The sequence below is a fragment of the Bombyx mori genome, chromosome 12 (assembly GCF_030269925.1).
Source record: "Bombyx mori chromosome 12, ASM3026992v2".
In the NCBI taxonomy this organism is placed as follows: domain Eukaryota; kingdom Metazoa; phylum Arthropoda; class Insecta; order Lepidoptera; family Bombycidae; genus Bombyx; species Bombyx mori.
The window spans coordinates 6,270,802-6,293,960 of NC_085118.1; the positions used below are offsets into that span (position 1 = coordinate 6,270,802).

The 23,159-nt window shown below is 37.1% G+C and overlaps 1 protein-coding gene and 1 long non-coding RNA gene across 3 annotated transcripts; one reads left to right on the forward strand and one right to left on the reverse strand.

Moving 5' to 3' along the window:
- Positions 1-1,360: 1,360 nt before the first annotated feature.
- On the reverse strand, positions 1,361-18,451 carry Ago2 (argonaute 2). 2 transcript variants are annotated; one of them, NM_001043530.2, is given in 24 exon segments: positions 1,361-2,837; positions 4,331-4,533; positions 5,152-5,248; positions 5,794-5,903; positions 6,425-6,553; positions 7,656-7,745; positions 8,371-8,490; positions 8,974-9,034; positions 9,037-9,039; positions 9,041-9,081; positions 9,783-9,950; positions 11,310-11,424; positions 12,287-12,417; positions 12,639-12,743; positions 12,855-12,948; positions 13,755-13,924; positions 14,070-14,209; positions 14,643-14,763; positions 14,913-15,012; positions 15,219-15,307; positions 15,740-15,913; positions 15,991-16,736; positions 17,081-17,110; positions 17,284-17,621. In NM_001043530.2, coding segments are annotated over 23 exon segments (3,114 nt in total). In that variant the 5' UTR covers positions 17,091-17,110; positions 17,284-17,621; the 3' UTR covers positions 1,361-2,740.
- Positions 18,452-21,109: 2,658 nt separating this feature from the next.
- Positions 21,110-22,148, forward strand: LOC134199913 (uncharacterized). The gene is made up of 2 exons (XR_009974576.1): positions 21,110-21,512; positions 21,898-22,148. It is a non-coding gene; the product is annotated as an uncharacterized LOC134199913 (long non-coding RNA).
- The last annotated feature ends 1,011 nt before the right edge of the window (positions 22,149-23,159 follow it).

The window sequence follows — 23,159 nt, forward strand, 5'->3', positions numbered from 1 at the left end:
ATACCCGATCCTGTGCATTGAATCGTTAGAATATATTAAATTGCAGGAGGATTTCAGTAATGGTGCGGCGACTAAACTAACCCATAGACACAACCACCTAAGTTTCTCGCCGGGTCTTCTCAGTGAAATTCGACTATAATTAATTGAAATTGTAAGTTTGTACCACGGAATAGATAAATAAGGTTGGAAAGGCCTTTGCTCTAATTTTGTATTAGAACCAGTGTCGCCGCTTCATCCCCACTATTTTAATTTCTACACATACACATACTGTGATTACAAGTATTTCGCACACAACAAAAACACCCACACATAAATCTCAGGACAGATATTCGTTCGCAAACTAGCACAAAACACCCGTAGGCATACACACTCACACATGCAAAAAGGCAATAAAAATGTTCATACACCTTATTTATCTATTCCGTGGTTTGTACACTATTATGATTGTATTTTCAAAGACTATTATACTTCTATAATCACAAATTTCGCCAAGACTACACTATAGAATAATATTAATAAAGACAAACAATATTTTTAATCTATTCTCAATTTGACCACAGACGTCAAGAACAAAAGTTTAACAGTAAATAGTATGCATGCATGTGTGCGTCAAATACATGGTAGTGTGTGTAATGCTTTTTTTATTGATTTAATGTATTTTTAGGCATAATTTAAAAAAAAAAAACACTGCATTCCTTCTCTTTATTCTTTACTAGCGGCCCGCCCCGGCCTCGCTTAGGAAGTAGCGCACGCGATGTAAAGAATTTTAGGTAATTTTTTTACACATTGGGTTACATTAAGGATTACTGGAGTTTCCTCCTTACTCCTCCGAAGGAGTTTCAGTAAGGCTCCCAATTTTTTTTGAAAATGTAATAAATATAGCCTGTCACCCGGGGATAGCATAGCTTTCCAACAGTGAAAGAAATTTTTAAATCGGTTCAGTAGTTTCGGAGCCTATTCAATACAAACAAACAAACAAATCTTTCCTCTTTATAATATTAGTATAGATAAGTTTGGGAAATTTCATACTCCTCCGTCCACGCAATTTTCGTAAAAAGGGATACAAAGTTTTTCCTTCACGTATTAATATATAGATATTTTAACGTATATATTATGTAAGAATGTTTGTTAGTCTCTGGTACCCATAACACGCGGAATCCTAAATTGAGGGCGGATGACTTTATTTACTTACGAGTAATTAAGTATTCTACAATAAGCTTGATCTTTTATTGGTCGTAATATCTGAACAATTTAAAACAAAATGGAAGACATACATCTTTTCGTTCTCTCGAATTATCTATACATGATCAGAGAAGTAGCAGGCCAGAGCATTTAAGGAATTGAAATAAAACACTTCACATTTCTACTGGACACTTTATTGAAATAAAATACATTATATTGATAAGATTACGTTTTTAGTTTAAGTTCACACTAGATTTGATTTTAACTTTTCAAATAACACAATCCAATAATATCCTAATAAAATCAATACAAAAATAGTTAGCACAAACAAAGAAAAGGCTTGAAAAAAAAAATAATTTTAAAACACGTTAATAATAAAGATAGGCGGTTGTAAATTTTAAATAAACGATACGATCATATTATTTTTCAGATACCAAATATTTCATACATATATGATTTTTAAATATAGTATGATAATAATAATTTGTCATTCATATCTCTATCTTTCCCTCTGATCAATTTCAAATAGTTATAACCGTCTTTCCATATGACATTGTATGTTTATTATATCCGATACACGGTTATGAGATAATTCACACTTCGGCAAGCAGTTTTTTTATCGCTTAGATGGTTGGACGAGCTCACAGCCGACCTGTTAAGTGGTTACTGGAACCCATAGACATCTACAACGTAAATGCGCCACACACCTTGAGATATAAGTTTTAAGATCTCAGTATAGTTACAACGGCTGCCCAACCCTTCAAACCGAAACGCATTACTGCTTCACGGCAGAAATAGGCAGGGCGGTGGTACCTACCCGCACGGACTCACAAGAAGTCCTACCACCAGTAAAAGCAGATGCAAATAAGCAGTAACATCTCGACTTCAGACGAATAAATGCGTGTCAAAGCATCAGAACCTGATAAAACGAATCCTAGCGCAAGAGTAAACAATATATACTCCGCAAAACAACACCATATCATATTATTTGAGAATATGATGATGGTGTAGGGTCTTAACCAAACTCGGACATCTTATCCTGGACCAATTATAATTTAAGTCACTCAATTTGTACAGATGAAACAATTTATATCAGAGTTTATACCTCCGATGTCGAGATACAATATATTATGGTTTTTACATGACAACCGCGATCTAAAAAGCGCTTGAGGCTATTTGAGTCTCACATGCAAATCTGTAAAACTAAGAAGTGAAACTTCTTTGGTTTATCTTCTGTATTTTGTGCGAGCGAAACCTACCGGATTAACTCGGTACAAAGAACATTAGTTTTTAAATTTTTCATTAACTCAAAGAAGTTTTCCTTAAAAAAATCATACGTTTTATATTTTCATTAAAAAAATCTTGATTTTACACAAAAAGCTATCTAATTTCTGTCATGAAACAATCATATTTATAGGGTAAGAGACGTGTTTATAATTTTCATTGCAAAAGGCATGGTTATTGATATTAATATAATAAGATTACGAATGAAGTCATTCGTTGTTATACGTGTTTTATTAAATAGTGATTACATATACATTTTTAAAATATCATCTTGTTAGACGAAGAACATACGGCTCTGTTTCAGCATGCTGTCGAGGACCCGGAGACGTTTGGGATTCTTCTCGAGATCGTTATTATTGAATATCTCGCCACTGAAATAAACAAAAATGTTAACACATTCATTCAACGAGGTAACATTTATTAGTGACTAGCGACCCGCCCTCGCTTCGCTTCGAAAACTGTAATTTATTATTGATTTCTGCACTATTTAATGGATGTTATCATACATATAAACCTTTCTCTTCAACCACTCTATCTATTAAAAAAAATGCCGCATCAAAATCCGTTGCGTAGTTTTAAAGATTTAAGCATACATAGGGATATATGGACAGAGAAGGCGACTTTGTTTTATACTATGTAGTGATTAGCGTGATTAGCGTGAGCTCGCGCAGATTACGACAAAATTCCGGTCTAGATAAGGCAAAACAAAAAACGGTTACCAAGTTTTGAAGTGATAACTTCTTCATCATTAGCCTATAGCAGTCCATTGGACATAGGCCTCTCCAATTGCAAGCCACTGGGCGTAACTTAATAAATTAACTTCTTATGGGTGGGTAAACCACTTCGTTACGTAACGCGTTACGACGCCTGTCTGGCTTCTCCTTCTCTCATGCATACAGCAGCGGTACTGAGAACGTTTTTTTTTCCTACTTATGCTGATAGCCTTGAGAGGCTATTTCAGCTTCACCCTAACGTTCGTAGGTGAGCTCGCGGGGCTCAACCGGAGAGTTGCTAACACTGACCCTAGCAAGAGCAGTGCTTCGCAGAATCCACCACCGGATCGGAAACGCGACCCACTGAGAAGATCCGGCGAGAAACTCAGTGGGCTGTGTCTATGGGTTAGTTCGCTCGTCGAGCCCTTCGTCGCAAGCGACGGGTTCGACGAGGACGGTGACCGGTGAGAACGTATACAACTCCTAGCTATTTATATATCTCTTTCAATTTATGTTACAATTTTCCTTGCATTACCATAATTGAGTCGTCTATTATCAAAGGTGGCAATCTGTACATTTGGACAAAAAAAATTTATTGATATGTCAATACAGATTTATTTGAATATAATCGTCTCCTTCAAAAAATACGGTTCAAAACCTGCATTAAATAAAGGTTAATAGTTAACCTGTTATTTATCTAAGATGTCGTTCCGAAGAGTTTTGTGACTGCCAATGGAATACAAAGTCAATAATTCGTTTTTCTGATTTACCAATCCAAAAGTCAGATTGCCGCCTTTGATAATAGTCGACTCAATTATTAATAATACATAAAATTTAAGTAATAACCTGAGTTTTTCTCAAGTCAAACAATTTCATCATTATATAGTTCAACTTAGGCGTCCCGAGACGCATATATAATATATTTTTAAATCATAGCTATCGCCTTAAGGATGACAAGGGCCTAGCTGCTATTTGCTGTCAGTGCGAGTTGGGTTAATACAAGTAAACTGGCGTCTCAAAGATGACTATTGGCTAGCTGTTTTTTACTATCGGTACAGGCTGGGTTAGGTCGTTTCAAGGATGACTTGCGCCTAGCTGTTTTTTGCTGACGGTACGGGCTGGGTTATGGCAAGTAAAACAAAGATAGTTACTAGGTGAGCGAGCGAGCCCGCAGACAGGCCAAGTGCGCGTAGTAGGTCGGCGCGGGGTATGACACGGCGCGCATACAACGCGCGTACAGATGGCACAGGTAGTACGCGAGGTGCTCCACTTCGTTCTCCGGGATCCTGCCGTCGTTGCAGACGGCGTGGTAGCGCGTCGGACGAGCCGTGCCCTTGATCGCTTGGTGAGACACCTACAAATGCGATTTCGATTATAATTTTAATTTTTTTTATTGCTTAAGTGTGTGAACGAGATCACGGCCCAGCCACCCACCTTGAGATATGAGTTCTAAGGTCTCAGTATAGTTATAGCGGTTGCCCCAAGCTTCAAACCAATACACATTACTGCTTCACGGCAGAAACAGAGAGGGCGGTGGTACCTACCCGTGCGGACTCACAAGAGATCCTACCACCAGTAATTACGCAAATTATAATTTTGCGGATTTGATTTTTATTATACACGATGTTATTCCTTCGCCGTAGAAGTCAATCGTGAACATTTGTTAAGTACGTATTTCATTATTAAATTATAAAAAATTGGTACCCGCCTGCGGGATTCGAACACCGGTACATCGCTAGTAACGTATGCACCGGATGTCTTATCGTTTAGGCCACGACGACTTCAAAACAACACACTGAAGAGTTTAAATCGCGTGAACTTATTTTCGATTGTAATGAAATTTGGTACAGGGCTTCAGTTTCTGACATAGTACCATCAACGCACGACAGGCGGCTCACGAGTAGATTCAACGTGACTTGACCGGATTTCACTTGTTAAATATATAATGTATATCGTTATACTCTATACTTACCAAATAGAAGTCCAATTCACGTGGATGTACTATATCACGGTCGACCACAGTCCCCGGATCGACGTTGAAACGGGCGTTGTTCCCGGGCAGGAAGAATCTAAAACAAATAAATAGTAAAGAATTTCTTGAGGAGCTAATAAGTACGTATTTCGAAATTATATGAATTTACTACCAAGACTTATGTTCCCAATGTTACTATCAGATAATTATAGTATAGTAATAGTATTAGTAATAGAATAGAGAAAGGCAACCAGACCCAAATTGCAAAAAATTTCTAAAACACAGTTAATAAAGTATATTACTGAATTCAAATCACTATTCATTCGTTGATTTTATCTGAAGTTTAGAATCAATCTACAAAATATATATATTTTTAACAGCAATTAACCCTTTTAGTGCTGTTTATTTACACATATTATTTTATTAAATTCCTAATTCGACTATATTTCTTTAACCTTTTTTCAGTGTCTAAATTCGTGTCAACTCACTATGATCTACTTTCTTGTTTTTAATGCCCTTGTAGGCAGACGAGCATATGGTCCGGATGATGAGTAGTTACCGTCGCCCATGGACGTCAGCAATACCAAGAGCACAGCCAAGCCGCTGCCTACAAAACTCAAAGCAAAGAAAAAACCAACGAACCTCGTGTGATGACGTTTTTGTACAAGAATGAACAATACTTCTGGTTTAGCGTTCAATCCCGCGACACGTTGGTAGGCGCGATGCAATCCAGTCAGTTCACTCTTCATTACCTGATTCATAAACAATAATAATGTACAAACAAATATCTTAAATTCTATATATTTATTGTTATAAATGAAACAGAGATAGTGGTGGTAGGACCTCTTGTGTATCCGCACGGGTAGGTACCACCGCCCTGCCTATTTCTGCCGTGAAGCAGTAATGCGTTTCGGTTTGAAGGGTGGGGCAGCCGCTGTAACTATACTGAGACATTAGATATTAGACATCTTAAGATGGATGGCGCATTTACGTCGTAGATGTCTATGGGCTCCAGTAACCACTTAACACCAGGTCGGCTGTGAGCTCGTCCAACCTCTAAGCAACAAAAAAAAAAATTTAAAATATATCAGTGGGTCGAGTTTCCAATCCGGTGGTAAATTCTGCGTAGCACTGTTCTTACTAGGGCTAGTGTTAGCAACGTCACCAAGTAAGAACCCGGTGAGCTCACCTAATCGCCCGGCGAATCTAATATGGCACTAATAAAATAAAGTAATAAGCAGTAATGGACGTCATATTACATCGTAACACGCACCTCAGCAAATTGACCCTCAGAAACCCCGTCACGGAACACGAACACCTTCTTCGGCAGAATCCCCTGACTTTTCTTGAAAGCATGGAAATGATCCACCATTATGTCCTCAAACTGAACGATCATCTCTTTCTGTAACGTAACAACGATTTGATTTTATAGCTTTGATTAATAAACAGATGATGACGCGTGTTTAATTTGGATCTCTCCTCTGCGTATTCTACAAGCTCTTCAAGGGAATAAGGAAGGAGTCTGTTGTGCTGTGTAGTTAGTCCAAATCACTTTTTACCATGTGAATCAATTACGATTTCCAGACTGTTTCTATCTGGTGATAACTGGTGAAGGAAGGATTTACAAGGAAAAATGAGTTAAGAACAAGAATTATGAAGTCCCAAGATAAGCATAAGCCCTTGACATTGCCAATTTCCATGGACGGCAGTAATCTCCACCACTAATATCTGCCGAGGTTACCAAAATGGCCAAAAAAACATTATATACAGACACTAATGGTAGGGCATCTTGTGAGCCCGCACGGGTAGGTGCCATCACCCTGCCTATTTCTGTCGTGAAGCATTAATGCGTTTCGGTTTTAAGAGTGAGGCAGCTGTTGTACAATAAATCTGAGACTTCGAACTGATGTCTCAAAGTAGGCAGCGGCATTTAGGTTATTGATGTCTATGGGCTCCGATAACCACTTCATGTCAAGTGGGCCATGATCGCGTCCATCGATCTAAGCAGAAAAAATATAATTTAAAAAATATAGGGTAGTTAGTGAGCATCTTTTTGTATGTTATGTGCAAAATTGCAAGAATAACGCTAGTCCCAGAGCTCTGTTGCGTTGAATTCGACACATATAATCAACACCTGGTTTGAGTGAAAATTTTCGTGATTCGAAGTTGAATTTTAAAATCAACACAATGTACGGTGGTCTCATGACTTTACCTTTAGCTACACACTAGCACGTGTTTCGGTTATGTTAAAGGTTGAAACTGGTTGAAAACGCTGGACACGTGTAGTATTAAATTAGGAAAAAATTAAACACATCAATCAATCTTTGGTCCGTAAACAGCCAGTCCATTTGTATATTAGCTAATACGTAAAATTCCCAACCAGTTAGCACAGTCGTAATCATTATGACAGATATGCCCGACGTTGCCCCGGTCAAATCATTCACTTCGACAATAAAAATACAAACATACAAATCATCAATATTAGTATAGACTTTTTAACATACCTTCGGTGTCTGTATACTCAGTTCGATGTTGTATATGTAGCATTTCGTATCCATCGAGGCGGTTACGGCGGCGATACTCGGTATATTACTCTGTAAATATCCGCAAATTTCATTACTCGTTTCTTGTTGAATGTTAGCCCGAACGTCTGTAGTTTCACAGACACATACATTGAAGATATTGAAGATCTTGATACAGAAGTTATTGAAGTGTGCGTTGCATGAAGCAAGTTTTTTGAAGTGAAACTTCTTTAGGCGCGTTAAGAGTAAAATTTAACTAGCGTCAGCTTCGTTACGACCAAAGAGAAAATATACTATTTAGAAAGAGCGAAAGTGAGAAAATAGACAGAGCGTCTCGCGAATTGCAAGATAAATTTGATTTAAGGATGAAAAAAGAAGATAATCACAATACTACACACCGCAAAAGAAGTTTCACTTCTTACGCAAAAACAAAAAAGTTCAACGTGCGTCCAGGCCACCTACACAGTGACGGTATTTAACAAAATTTTCTGTAGCTACAAGTATTCTATGAATATGTCTTATGAATAGTCAGCGATCAACAATTTTCATATGTAGTTATCTTTGTTTCCGTGGAATCACAATTTAAATTGTACGCTTCTTGAACGGGCAACTAAGTTAATCGCCAATCACTTCTAGTTGACGACAGGACAAGGTGCTTACATCACCAATGAACAGTCTAGTTAGAGTATCGTCGTACCTGATCTGGCGATGGATGCGTGACGTCAGCGCCCACGATCATCACAGCCCCACCCTTTAAGCACTGAGGAATGGAACGATTCTCCAATGCCTGATTTATTCCCATAAGCTTCGAATTCACCTAAAATATATAACACAAGTGATTTAACTAAAATAATATTAGGTATATTAGATTTTCAAATATCTTATACCTAAATATTTCAGTAAGATTACAGGTATTGTTATGTAGATACAAGTATCGCCGACTATCATGAAATAGCAGAAACGGATATCAAAACAATTAGAACAATCAAGAACGTTCGAGAAATGCAATGCCATCTATTATCAAATAGCGAAAACGGATATCGGAGCGACTAATACTAGTGGTATTACGCGCATAGTAGTATTACGCGCATTAATATCAGTCTAATATACATAAAATTCCTAAAAGGCCAAGTGCCAAAAACAGACTTCACAGAGATTAGAAAAAGAGAGATTACCAAAAGAATCCGAACGACAATCATTCTGTACTAGTGTTAGTAGAACTCGTATTAGGCGTAGTAATATTAATAGAAGCGTCAGCCGAGTATTCTTATATTTACAGAATGAGCTATTTATTTATTACCTTTAGTAAAATGTTCCGAGCTGTTTGTGGGTTCATTCGGCGCGTGGCGGTATCTTCTTTGATACACTGCGTCAGTATACCCACTTTGAGTTCGGCAATCTGTTTCAGCTGCATTCAAAGATATCATACATTAATCAAAGTCAATCTTACCTTGATAGGTTTTGAGGGGACAGCCGTTATGCGCAATTGAGACTTAGACCTCATGTCTCAGGTGGGTGACGACATTCACATCTTAATATGTGTGGACTCCGATAACCATTTAATATCAGGTCTCGTGAAGTCGTTCACCCATTTATTTAGTGGAAAAATTGATTTCAATTTATTATTACAACAATAGGACGTTTTAGAAATCTTCTGCAAGTCCAATCAGAATATCTCCGATCCCACTGTTCAACTTTAATGACATACGCCTATTATAAGAACCAAGGCCACCAAAGATGCCAAATGATCATCACATTACTGCGACAGCTTAATAACGATTCGGTTTTATTATTATTATTGCTTAGGTTAATGAACAAGCTCACGGCCCAGCAGGTGTTAAGCGGTTACCGGAGCCCATAGATATCTACAACGTAAATACCGGAACCTACCTTGAGATCTGAGTTCTAAGATCTCAGTGTTTACAGTACCACGGCTGCCCCACCCTTCAAATCGAAACGCATTACTGCTTCCCGGCAAAAATAGGTATGGTGGTGGGACCCGTGCGGACTCTCAAGACGTCCTACGATCAGGCTTACAAAATATAAATAATTTTATCTGTGATCCATTGTTGGTTTTTTTTTAATTTGCAACTCTAATAACGTAGGTACCTTGTGATAATAATCGCGGCCCCGTCCAGAAACGACCACGACCAGGAAATTGACCTGTTTTTCTAGAGCGTGCAGCATACTCTTGTGCAGGTCATTTATACGGATGTTGAAGCAAGCCATCTTTGGTTGGGTCACGTTCATGCCCATTTGTCGACCGGTATTCATTAGCTGAAACATACACAAACGCGTTACCGTTAAGAATATGAAGTCGTCGTGGCCTAAAGAATGGGTCGTCCAGTGTATTCGTATCCAGAGCAACCTCCAACAGCGTTCCGTGAGCTCGTTCAACCGCATCAATCCTTTAATGGTCTATAGCGGACTTAAAACACTATCTTAGCTCCCCCAGTTTTAACCCGACGTTTCTTTGTACTATATTAACCAATACTAAGACGAAGCAAAGAAAAGATAAAGAAGTTTTTTTATGTAATATTTTATGTAATAAAGAGTCGTCGTGGCTTAAAGGATAAGACGTCCGATGCATTCGTGTTTAGCGATGCACCGGTGTTCGAATCTCAGGCGGGTACCAATTTTTCTAATGAAAGACTTACTTAACAAATGTTCACGATTGACTTCCACGGTGAAGGAATAACATCGTGTAATAAAAATCAAACCCGCAAAATTATAATTTGCGTAATTACTGGTGGTAGGATCTCTTGTGAGTCTGCACGGGTACCACCGCCCTGCCTATTTCTGCTGTGAAGCAATAATGTGTTTCGGTTTGAAGGGTGAGGCAGCCGTTGGTCCCACCCACCTTGGATCTTATGTCTCAAGGTGGGTAGGAGCATTTATATTGTAGGTGTCTATGGGCTCCAGAAACCACTTAACTCCAGATGGGCTGTGAGCTCGTCCACCCATCTAAGGAATAACAAAAAAATAGTATTTTGAATACATTACTACTTTGTATAGGCTAGTAGGATTGAATAGGCTGCGTGCATCCTTTCTAAATTATTAATTGCTAATTATATTTGGGGTGAACACAAAACAAAAACAAAATTTCTACAGTTGTAAAATAAAAAATGTTGTAAAGTAAAATAAAAATGAATTACATATTACTTTTTCTTAAGCATCTAATTTCTATCACAAATGGAACCAATATTCAAAGCTACATCTAAACAACATCTTGATTTCCGCGTATGAAAATAAATTATTGGGCTTCGTTCTTAGCTAGACTTACGGAACACATTAATATTGTTTATGGTTGTCTACGGTTTCACATTAAACACATTTTTTTTCTTTCTTTTATGTCATAATTTATAATAAACTAGCTGACCCGGCAGACTTCGTAGTACCTCAATCGATAAATAAAAGACAAAAGGAATCCGCCTGATAGGGGACACATCAAAGGACAAACAAAATTGTTATTTTTATTTAATTGCGACCATTTTCATATTTATATACCTTTTAAACCTTCTTTGGACTTCCACAAATAATTTAAGACCAAAAATAGCCAAATCGGTCCAGCCGTTCGAGTTTTAGCGAGACTAACGAACAGCAATTCATTTTTATATATATAGATAAGATAAAAACCTTCGACACGATGTCTTCATAATTACATCCACGTGGATCCAATTCTATGGCAATGAAGCCCCATGAATTCAGAGCTTCCGGTTTCAGAAGACAGTTGGCCTGCCATACTCCCTTCCTATAATTTAACCAACGCATTCGTATAACATTTCCTTGAAATGTTTGCTTACACTATTTTAATTGAGGCCGTCAGCGCAAAAGTGGCCTAACCCAAAATTTTTCATAATGTTTATAATTGTATATTGCAATTATTATTTTTATTTTTTATTTCTTAGCTGGTTGGATGATCTCACAGCCCACCTGGTATTTAAAATATAATAAATTTTGATGCAAAACCAGCCTATCCATAGTTTTACCCATTTTGTCAAACATGTAAACATTATTTTTGCGCGTATTGTTTTTTTGCCTACTCAAATTCAAATTCATGAAAACTTAAACCTCATTGCTCCATAATAACTATGGTAAGCTTAGGCCACTTTTGCGCTGACGGCCTCAACTAGACTCATATTCAAATAGAATTTCTGTACAGTGTAAAAACCTTTAACGTCACTTCAGTATATCGATACGCATATAATACTGTAAGTGTAGGATTCTGGACCTTATACGAGACACATAGGGAAGATCTCCTATGGAGTGGATTAACCGGCAATCCGAAATTTATTATTCGGAATTTGTATCGATTTTTTGGGAAAATATCTGTTCTCTGGTAGCTACCACTAGACGCATCAGCAATAATCTCACAATCAATCAGCAACAAACATTGGGATAAAAATGTTCAATCACTGAGTCACATTTACATTAACCAATCAATATGTACATTTTTTTGCTTACTTATCACTAGTAACCTCAAGGGGTTATGCTAGCTTCATCAGGGGGCTCTGCCTGGGAGACTTTACTAACATCTGCTCTAAAAATAGCAGTGCTTCGCTGAATCTACTAACGGATCGGAATCGCTATGATTATATACTTATTTCACTTACTTTGGTACAGTAAATTGCCGTGGACCCACTTCTAATGTGGGCGCTTCGAGAATTTTCGCTTCAACTTGATAAAACTCATTGGCTATCTCCAAACCGTATGTTTTGAAGAATTGATTCTTCGAGTAATTCATCTGAACAACAAACATTTATGTTACACAACGTTAGACACAGAGGTGGCAGTAAAATATTTTTCATGTATAGAATTGAGTTAGTAGTAAGCGAATATTCACAAGGTTAAAAGTCAGTCTATATAAATTTTATATCGGGTAGTCCTGCTTGAGTTTCACTTTGCTATCAGTTATGTCCTTCGATCGTTTACTTACATAACTAAATTATTGAAAGACATCAATACCTTCTGAATCACTTCCTCAATCTTACGTTTCCGTACATCAGGTGGGGTTGCAGCCTCTCTCACCATTGTCGACAATTGTCTGTCATTTAATTGCTTGTTACGGGCCTAGAATTACAATTTTCTTTATTTAATTATTTAAATAAATTGTTTATCGATAAAATTTAAGAACTTAGTAGTCGATATTCTTTACCAAAATTAATGTATCGAAATAAATACCTGGCCATATGCAACTTCGACTAGTTCCATCGGTAGATATATGTTCTTGTCTTTCGGGCCGACCCACAAACAGTTCAAGTCCGGATACTTAATCCTGAACACGTCAAAGGATTAAGATCATGTCTAAAGCAAACTACTTATTTTACTAGAAGTAGTTATCATATTCGTATTTTTTCTAAAAACTTATACACAACATTTTGGTTTGAATAGCAGGATTGCCAATAGACAATAATTGGGACTTCGACGTTATATTTCGGAAAGGTCAGTGGCTCTGGGCTCGTGTTGGCCATGGACGGCAGTATTACACAAGACGGGTCGGTAACTATGTTAATTACAAGTGGATGGTACGTGGCGAGAATTATGTATGGAAACGTTCTGTAGATCAAGTATTTTCCATGAAATACTAGCAGGGGATTCATGTTACAGTCACGCATTCACATTAACATTATAATAATATGTCGAGCCGTGTAATACTATCAAATCACTATTAATCAATAATAATTGACCAGACATGAAATATTGATAACAATGTGATTTATATTACAAGTTACCACACTGTGCCAGGTGCACCTTGGAAATTCCTCCACATCAAAAAATTTAGACCAAACATGATTTTTTTATTTATTGTTTAGATGGGTGGACGAGCTCACAGCCACACAGGTTTCAAGTGGTTACTGGAGCCCATAGACATCTTCAACGTAAATGCACCACCCACCAGAAATATAAGTTCTAAGGTCTCAGTATAGTTACAATGGCTGCCCCGCCCTTCAAACCGAAACGAATTACTGCTTCACGGTAGAAATAGGCAGGGTGGTGGTACCTACCCGTGCGGACCCACAAGATGTCCTACCACCAGTAATACCTACTCTTAAATATGACTATATTTATATATAACGTTACCTGTATTTTTTCTCTTTCATAAAATATTCGTATACGGTCATCCTAACCGGCGGTCCTTTGTCGTTCTCCAACGTAAATGTTTGACGTGACGGTGGGTCGACAACCCCGTTGCATATGTGCTCGCGTAATTGTCCCGAAGAAGGTCCGGTACCAAGTATCTTCGATACGACCTGCGAAACAACGTTAACTAAAGCCAATGTCTACTGTAGGCAGAAAAAACAAATTTTAAATAAACAAAAAAACCTTATGGCTAAATAATGAGTTATAATATTAAGAAGTAAATTTATCATACATAGCATATTCGTCAAAAATCACCTTAAGCCCTCTAATGAATTCATTGAAAGCTTCAACAGCACGACCTGGTTGCCGATCCATTGGACGGTTGGGGTCCAAGCGAAAATCACGCGTGAAAGCATCAATCATAGGTTGATTCTTTGGGAAACCTTTGTGTGCAACTAAAAACACATAAACATGTAAAATATACTACAACAAATATGTGTAATTGTGAATGAATATGGATTTACCCCTGTTCAGGTTGAGGTCCATGGGCGACGGTAACTATTCACCATCAGGTGGACCTTACGCTCGTCTTCCAACAAGGGCAATTAAAAAAGTTTTAGTGCAATTTTAAATGATGTCGGAATACAATAATATAATGGGCCTCGTATCAAGTTTTCCATATCTGTCAAATATCATACTTAACCCAATGCTTCCAGGCTTACTTTGCAATATTACGATTTAGTGGAGCATTTTGATAAAAAATCCTTTAGTTTTTGAATCAAAGAAATTTATAACCTTTAGGTTTATTAAAAAAAGTTAATATATAACATAGTGGGATAAGGTGGAGAAAAAGAAGAAGTAGGTTTATTAAAAAAACATATTTATTACCATCAACGTTGATGAAGGCTTTCGATGTAAATATAGCAGATTGGAATAAACCAGTCCACATCTCGAGCCCGTCGCCCAAGTCAATCGGAGATGCAGGACGCATGAAGTATTGTCTGTCTGCCTGTTTTCATACATTTAAAACACATTACAGAACCTGTTAAAAATTATAAAAATATTGATCAGGGATTGATATCTAAAATATGACTTTGACCTAACCAAAAATAAAGTGGAATTTATCTTATAAATATGAATTATATTAAAAACTCTTACTTTCACATATGATTCCAATGTTCCTTGTTTTAACACTATGTCAATACATTGTATGGTGTCAGTTGGTGCATTAAGGGATGATCCACCCGTTGCCATATGCCTGTAATAAAATTTGGTCCAGATAAAACTACTCTAAGGTAGGACCATTAAAAAATGCGATAGATTTTTATTTTCCCTCGCAAGCATGTCTAATCTACCAATTGATCACTGTGGCTCAGTGCAAGCCAATCTATTACCAAGCCATTTAACTATAATTACAATTCATGTGATTAATGGAATTAATGATTTATTTGTCAATATACTTACTTCAGAACATTATTGTAGTCTACTATACCACTAGCTTTGAATGACACTTCAAACGGCATGTCTTTACCGTTCATATCTTTGATCACCACCTGAAAATAAAATAAGGATTATAATATGTGTAGGACGTAATGTGTACCTAGGTAATTTATAAAATGCGCCATTAACTTATATAGAGTTTACAAGAACAGTTTATGAATTTATGTACCTAAAAACTTTTATTGCTTAGATGGGTGGATGAGCTCACAGCTCTCCTGGGGTTAAGTGGTTACTGGACCCCATAGACATTTACAACGTAAATGCGCCACCCACCTTGAGATATGAGTTCTAAGGCCTCAGTATAGTTACAACGGCTGCCAAACCCCTTAAACCGAAACGCATTACTGCTTCACGGCTGAAATAGGCAGGGTGGTGGTACCTACCCGTGCGGAATCACAAGAGGTCCTACCCCCCTGATGATACCAATGAGAAAATCAAATATACAAGAACCTTTTAAAAACCAGGAATGTTTTCAACATACTTACTTTTACACCATATCTCTCAGTGGTGATTTTTGGCAGCGGAGTCAGTGAATAACAATTTTTTGTTTGATCAAAGGCAAGGATTTCTTTAGGAAATTCTTTAGACTTTACCAGTTTAAACACTTGTGCAATAAATTTCTTCGGTTTATCTGGTTTGAATGTGACGTCGTAACGGTACTGAAAAATATTTTCTTTATGTTAAAAGGTATTCAATTGTTTTATAGTTACTCAATCTACAGAACTTTTATACTCACAATTTTCAATGGTTTTGTTATTTTCATAGCCAAATAATTAGTTAAAATCGGCACAGTTCTTGAGGGTGGAGACAATATTTTATCTGGTATCTTGTACAAAACAGGGGCTGCAGGGGCCACTTTGACCTCTGGTTTATTTTGTACATATTGAATAGGCTGTGATGCAGTTGACGTTATTGGTTTACTTTGTGATGGTCCTGGAATTGCAGGTTCACTTGATGGAGCTTTTGAATATTTGATGTCTGTTTCTACAGCTGTAAATTTAGGTTTCCTGCTGCGAGTTTTTTTTCGTCCCCCACCACCTAACCCCAAACCCAAACCATCATCATCATCTTGAGGCTTATCAGCAGCAGCTTCTGGTTTAGAACCTCTAGTTTCGATTTTGGACTCTTCACTTTTAGGAGCTTCAGATTTACAAGCCTCAGGGATAGGAGCCTCAGGTTTAAGAGCCTCGGTTTTAGGAGCCTCTGTTTTAGGAACCTCAGCTTTCGGATTATCAGTTTGAGTAAGCTTTGGGTTTGACAATTCAGCTTGAGCTAATGATTCTTGTTTTTCAGTTGGCTTCTTCCTGGGCCGTCTTTTTCTAGATTCACCAAGACCAAGGCCCCCTAAATCATCTTCAATAGTAGTTGTTGGTTCTGTAGTTGGAATTTGGGATGTTGAAGGTTGACTTTCTGAAGGCTGACTTTCAGAAGAAGGGGTTTTCGTAGAATCAGGTGCCTCTTTCTTACCACCTTTGTTTTTTCCTAAAAGTTTGTCAATGAAATTAATTCACACATCACAAATAGCTTAAAAAGAGTGGATGTTTCATTATCATAAACATATGCCCTTTTTTTTATTCCATTTATATAATTACAGCAATAACCACTAGGCAAGACATTTTAAATATCACATCCTGAAATGAGGTTGAGGCAAAAGAGATTGCCAATGAGATTTTGTTTGATTTTAATATTTTTTTGAATGCTGTGAATGAACATTTTCTTCATAGCCCTGTAATTAAGTTATCACTTGATCTACTTTTTATGTAATGAATGGGTCAAGCTTTCCATTAATAGCAATAAGATATGAGTGGCTATAAAATTTAACTTACCTCTAGCCATGATTACAAAGTGGTAATGATCTGTGAACAAAATGTACCACTATAAATTTTTATAATATGTAATAATAATATAATAATAGTGCAATGCAACTATAATGAAAACATCAAGGCCAGTAATCAACAGAAATGAGAGCCTAATTATTTCTTGTTCTCATATGTTCAATAAAGATTACTTAAATATTTTTTATGGCTACCTGCAAAGTAAGCAATGTTCTAATCATCCAACTGTTGTTTCAAGACTATTGTTGGTATATAATTTGTACCACACTCAAGCTACAAACACATTTGTGTAAAAATCCAACAGATAGGTACCAACTTTTTTTAAGATACACTTAAGAAATTGACAGCTTTTACTATGAAGTAGGAGTAACTAAGTTATAGGTAAATTCAGAGTTGAAATAGTGACAATGTCCAATCATACAGTAATCATATATAAATAATAGTAATTAGTTTGAAAAATAAATTTAGAAAAAGAAAAAAACATCAATAAGTTAATCTCCAACAAGTTTCCCATTGACAGTTGCACAACTGCATTTATAATTGCATCAACTCTATGCAGTATGGAACGTAATTCTGCGAAAAACAGTTTTAGGAATTTTAGCTTCGGGGAAGGGACGGGAGAAGAACTACAGACAACAGACGTATAAAACTTTAAATAAATAAAGTACATACAAGAACCTTTTATCGCGTTTAAGTACTTTATTGTACAATAATATAGGGACCATGAAAAGCTTAACGCACATTAAATTACTAGATTCGTTGATTTGGTAGGTCTTCCTAAATTATAATTAAAAAGTAAGATTACAATACCTCTTCGTACAAATCTTTATGAAGGTGTGCAATTGTGTACTTCAGCAATAAAGCTATCGCGAAATTTAATTGATCGAATATGTTATTGTGAATGAGTAGGTACTAGGTATATAGTATATAGGGATCTACATAAAAACACACACACAATCACACAACGATTGCAACAGCACTGAGAAAATAATAGGGATGACAGAAAATTCTCTATGCATCTTTTTTTTTTTTCCTACCTAAGCTGGTAGCCTGGAGCGGCTATTCCAGCGTAACCGTGGCTAGTAGGTGAGCTCACGGGGCTCAAACCTGACGACGATGCTAACACGAACCCTAGCAAGAGCCGTGCTTCGCAGAATCTACCACCAGATCGGAAACGCGACCCACTGAGAAGATCCGGCGAGAAACTCAGTGGGCTGTGTCTGAGAGTTAATTTACTCGTCGAGCCCTTCGTCGCAAGCGACGGGTTCGACGAGAACGGTGACCGGTGCTTGAAGTACCTAAAAGCACCGTTAGTGGATCGGGAGGATCCGAGATGACGTGTTTTGGGCGACGTCGACTGCTTTCCATTCTGTCCGCAGGATCGGGAATATAGTTACCGGCGGCCACGATGAGAGGGTTCTCGTGTCGTGCCGCTTTATCGAAGTGGCCCTTCGACGCCGACTGCAAATACTTACTGACGGACTCTAAGTCCAGGTCGTCATGGAGGTCGACGTTCCTGACGAACCACGGGGCTCCGACGGCTATCCTGCAAAAACGGGATTAAATAATCTGGAAGGATTTTAAGTGAGTGCGGGCCGCGTGAGCGAACACTACACTTGCATAGGTCATGACGGGGCGTATGCAAGTTTTGTAGAGTGTCGCCTTATTTCTAAGGGACATTTTACTTCGCCTGCATATCATCGGGTAGAAACGTCCTATAATGAGGGCGGCACGGTCGCGTACGTCTTAATATGGGGGCGGAATGTCATCCTACTGTCGAGGGTAACGCCTAAATATTTGACCTTCGGGGCCCACGGTATGGGCTGGTCGAACATCGTGATTGGGCGAATGGCGGAGGCGGAGGTGTCGACGCGCCTAGACGGGAGAGGGATGCTCAACGTGGTGTTCGGAGGGCGACCCCTTTTGAAGAGCACCGCTGTGCTTTTCGTGGGGTTGATGTCGATGCGCCACTTCCGGAACCACTGTCCCATGCTGGTAGCTGCGGTCCGAAGTCGTCGATGAAGCAACGCCTTCTTCCTACACGAGTAGTAGATGGCGGCGTCATCGGCGAAGAGCGCCAGATGTGTCTCCGGAGACTGGGGTATATCATTGATATACAAACTGAATAGTAACGGGGAGAAGGCGCAGCCTTGCGAGACTCCGGCTGTGACGTGTCTATGCATTGGTTTTAGGGTACAATTCATCGAAAACTTTGAGCAGTGTTGAAGTCTCGAATAATGGAGGAATTGTTTCAAATTCAAAGTTTCAAAAAGAAAAGTATCTATTTCTTAATTTGAGATGATTGAACAGGATCCGCCAAGAAATTAAGTTTCTGAACACCAAGTCTCTTTTAAGAAAAATCTTTTAAAATACTCTGAGGAAGTACTCTTTCTACCATCGCACCACCCGCCACCGAAGAAGAGTTCATTCATACTATCTGAAACCGCTACGTTCATCTCCACAGTGCATTTTCAATGATATTTTATCTAAGTACCATCTGGCTTTATAACGCACTCCCCCATGAAATGCTTCCCACGCGCCGTGTTACGTCCTTCTTCAAACGAAATTTAAGGATAATCAGCATTAATTATGTAGCAATACGGCTATAATTCTAGTATTACTGATGGCCATGATTGCTGTTGACTACATACCAGCGGATCTTATGCTCGTCTACTTAGAGCACCCATAAATATATATTTTTATCTCATACTAGCTAACCCGGCAGACTTCGTAGTGCCTCAATCGATAAATAAAAGACCTAAACTTTTGTATAAAATAAACTTAACACAAACAAAAAGAATCCGTCCGACGGGGGTCACATCCAAGGACAAGGAAAAACAAAATTGTTATTTTTATTTAATTCCGAGCATTTTTATATTTATCTACCTTTTAAACCTTCTCTGGACTTCCACAAATAATTCAAGACCAAACTTAGCCAAATCGGTCGAGCCGTTCTCGAATTTTAGCGAGACTAACGAACAGCAATTCATTTTTATATATATAGACTTCAAAATCAAAACGATACAATTTACACCAATACGTTTCGGGCTTGCTGACATCCCTATTGAAAAAAGAAACTGAGTTGCCTATAAATTTTTGAAATACCCTAAAGCTTTTACAAAATTACCAATTTTTGGACTCAATTAGTAACAAACCAGAAATTTTTTGAATTATTAAAAAAATCCCAACTTCTGTTTACTTAATTTAAAAACTTTTCACTTTTGTAGTTGGTCATTTTTCTGCAAATGTGCCACTAGCTTTAGCTCAAGCTCATATGCCGTGTAACGTATGTATAGTATTTATCTAGGCGACATTTCGAGTCAAACTAAATCAACGAACTGTCCTGCTTAAAGGTTTTGTGCTTGACAGTTGGATTATTAAAATATTCACTACCTTTTTGCATTTATTCCCCGCTGTTCAAGAAATTTTCCGTAAAATGGCAATGACAAGAATCAAAACAAATCGGAAATTACCTTCCATTGACAATAATTTTATTCAGCATTAAAGATGGGTTAATACAGATATTTGTCAATTTTAGCTAATACAAAGATATTCGTTATGTAATATTATAATACCTTAACTAATACGTGAATATCCTGATATCTTAATATACTTCGATAAAACGGGTAAACGAGTTAAACTTAATACGGTATTCTTGAAATAAGTTGATAATCATAGATAATACACATAAATTAGCTATTAATAATATAAATAGTATATTGTATCTAGGAATTTGACTTCATACTAAATATTTTACAAGTAATATTATGTACATTAAAATTAATATTATTATTAAATCAGAATTTGGTCAACATTGTACATTAATATATTAAACAACAAGTTAGTAATATTATTTATTTCTTATTGATGCATAAAAACATCAGCTTTTTTACTTTTTCGGCCGAAAGACTGGTACATCGATCAGAAATGATTTTGAAAAAATCCTCTCACACGGTACTGAGGTGGCTAGTAGGTACACAACAGTTAACTGTTATAATATTATAATCCACGAACCCTTTGTATAGAAAGTAATTTCGATGAATTGACTTCATCTTTTGATTTCGAATTCAAAAATCAAACTTTTATTTATATTTTGAGAAGTTCTTAGAAGATAATTAAATACCACCGCAAAAATATATTGTCATCATAATTTATTATGTAAAAACACTTAATTTAGTTCTGGCCGTATTACGTTTTGTGTAAAAATATTTTAATCTATGAAATTGGTAAACAATGTCAACTACCTAGTTCCGTTTTTCAAATCATCGTTTTAAAACTAACTAATTCGAAGGGAACAGGAAATAAAATTAAAATAATGAAAATTAAAGATGTGGTGTCGTGGGACACCAGGTAGGAACGAAGTTCCTTCGGCTAATGTAGAATCGACACAATTTGCAAAAAAAGAAATGGTGCTCAATTTTATGTAGGTTTTCTTGGTTTTTCTCTTAAATTTTGCTGATTAGTTTTTATTTAAGTACGGGAAAGTATTTAGGAAATTCAGTATTTTAGGAAATAATAAATTACGTAAAATAAAAAAAATTGTAATTCAAATTATCAATTAAAATAACAAAATATATCTCTTTATTTTTGGTTGACAACATAAAATTACATAGAAATAGAAATAATTACTAAATAGAGAGAGAAGGGATTAGAGAACGAAAAGAAAGAAGGAGAAAGAGAAAGGTATTATACACTACTCGCTTGTGTATGCGACTGTCGCGCCTGCGCACGTCTCATTTAACGGTTTTATACCACGCACTTTTTTCCACGGATTTTTTCTTACGGTTTTACTATCACATTTTTTTCAGTTTGGTCGCGCAGCAAAATCCCTATCCCCTCCAAGCCTGCCGTCAGGAACTTCGTTCCAATAATGAAAATAAAGCTCCCCGATTTTATTCCAATAAATGTAAAAATGCACTATTTTGCCTTGAGTAGAATCTTTAGTTGAATCAAGAAATGAAGGTTGAAACATTAAAAAGTAAAGCATTAAAAAATTCCCACTAGCATCTTTGACATGTAAAAAGTGCAATACAAAATAGTCCTTAAACTCATAGTGATATGTACTTATTTTCATTGCTCAGTATATAAACATATAGTTTATCTCACTTACTCTTAGCGCATGCAGTATTGTTATGAATGTGATAGACAGATATCCGCGAGACACGTACGGCGTATGCCAGTATATTTTCGTGTGATAGATACTTCGCTAGAAGTAACAGTGTTCTGTGGATAGATACAACCCGACCGATGTGAGTTGGCTACTATTATGAATAAGTGAATACGGAATACTAGCATATCAGAATTCGACGGATTACCGATACACGAATACAAGCTGTATTACGAATATCGTAATGAATACGGTACTAATATATCGGTATATATCGGATACAATGTATTAAAAGAGTACTAGATTTTTAATGCTTTTTTAGTGGTCGTTGTTTGAAATGTGTTGAACGAATCTGTTCCTATCTATCTCATTTTGACGCGTTTTACCGAACGGCCTGACGAAATTTTTGTTGCAAAAACTCAAGGCTAATAATGAATAGTTGACACAATTAACCAATTCGTTTTAAATGAATGAATGAATCTATTAACCACGACTGAAATTTATTTTAACATTTTGAACGTGATCTTCATTGTTGATACTACAGCCACGTTTAGCTTCTCTATATAATAAGACCCACTGCTGCTATCGACGAAAAATTTTGTGAGATTTATGAAGCGCATAAATCGTGCGTAAAAATCTAAAAACGCAAATACCTGAAATGGTATAGGTACGTGTAGATAGGAGACTAGTCTAGGGTATAAAGCTTTCACCTAGAGGCGGAGGCGTCTGTCGCTGAATGCACCTCTGCGACAAGAGGTAGCTGTGTCCCGGCGAGGGAGCGGTTAGATCGTGGAGGCTCTAATCTTCAAGGCTATGAGTGCTTCGGTCGGCATAAAAGTCGCATCACTCGGATGGACGATGCCACTACTGTGTCAAAGAAATTGCCATCAGAGGCTATCTATTTTTTGTATAATATAAAAAAAATTGTATTGAATATTATTGAGAGCTCAATATATATATGAC

Bases quoted from the DNA above. Each gene is read 5' to 3' on its own strand.
- Ago2 (XM_012693089.3), bottom strand. The intron at 15,308-15,739 runs GTAAGTATGTTG...TTTTATTTTCAG, and splicing joins CTGAGAGATATGGTGTAAAA to GTGGTGATCAAAGATATGAA. The intron at 7,746-8,370 runs GTACGACGATAC...GGATATTTACAG, and splicing joins CGCATCCATCGCCAGATCAG to AGTAATATACCGAGTATCGC.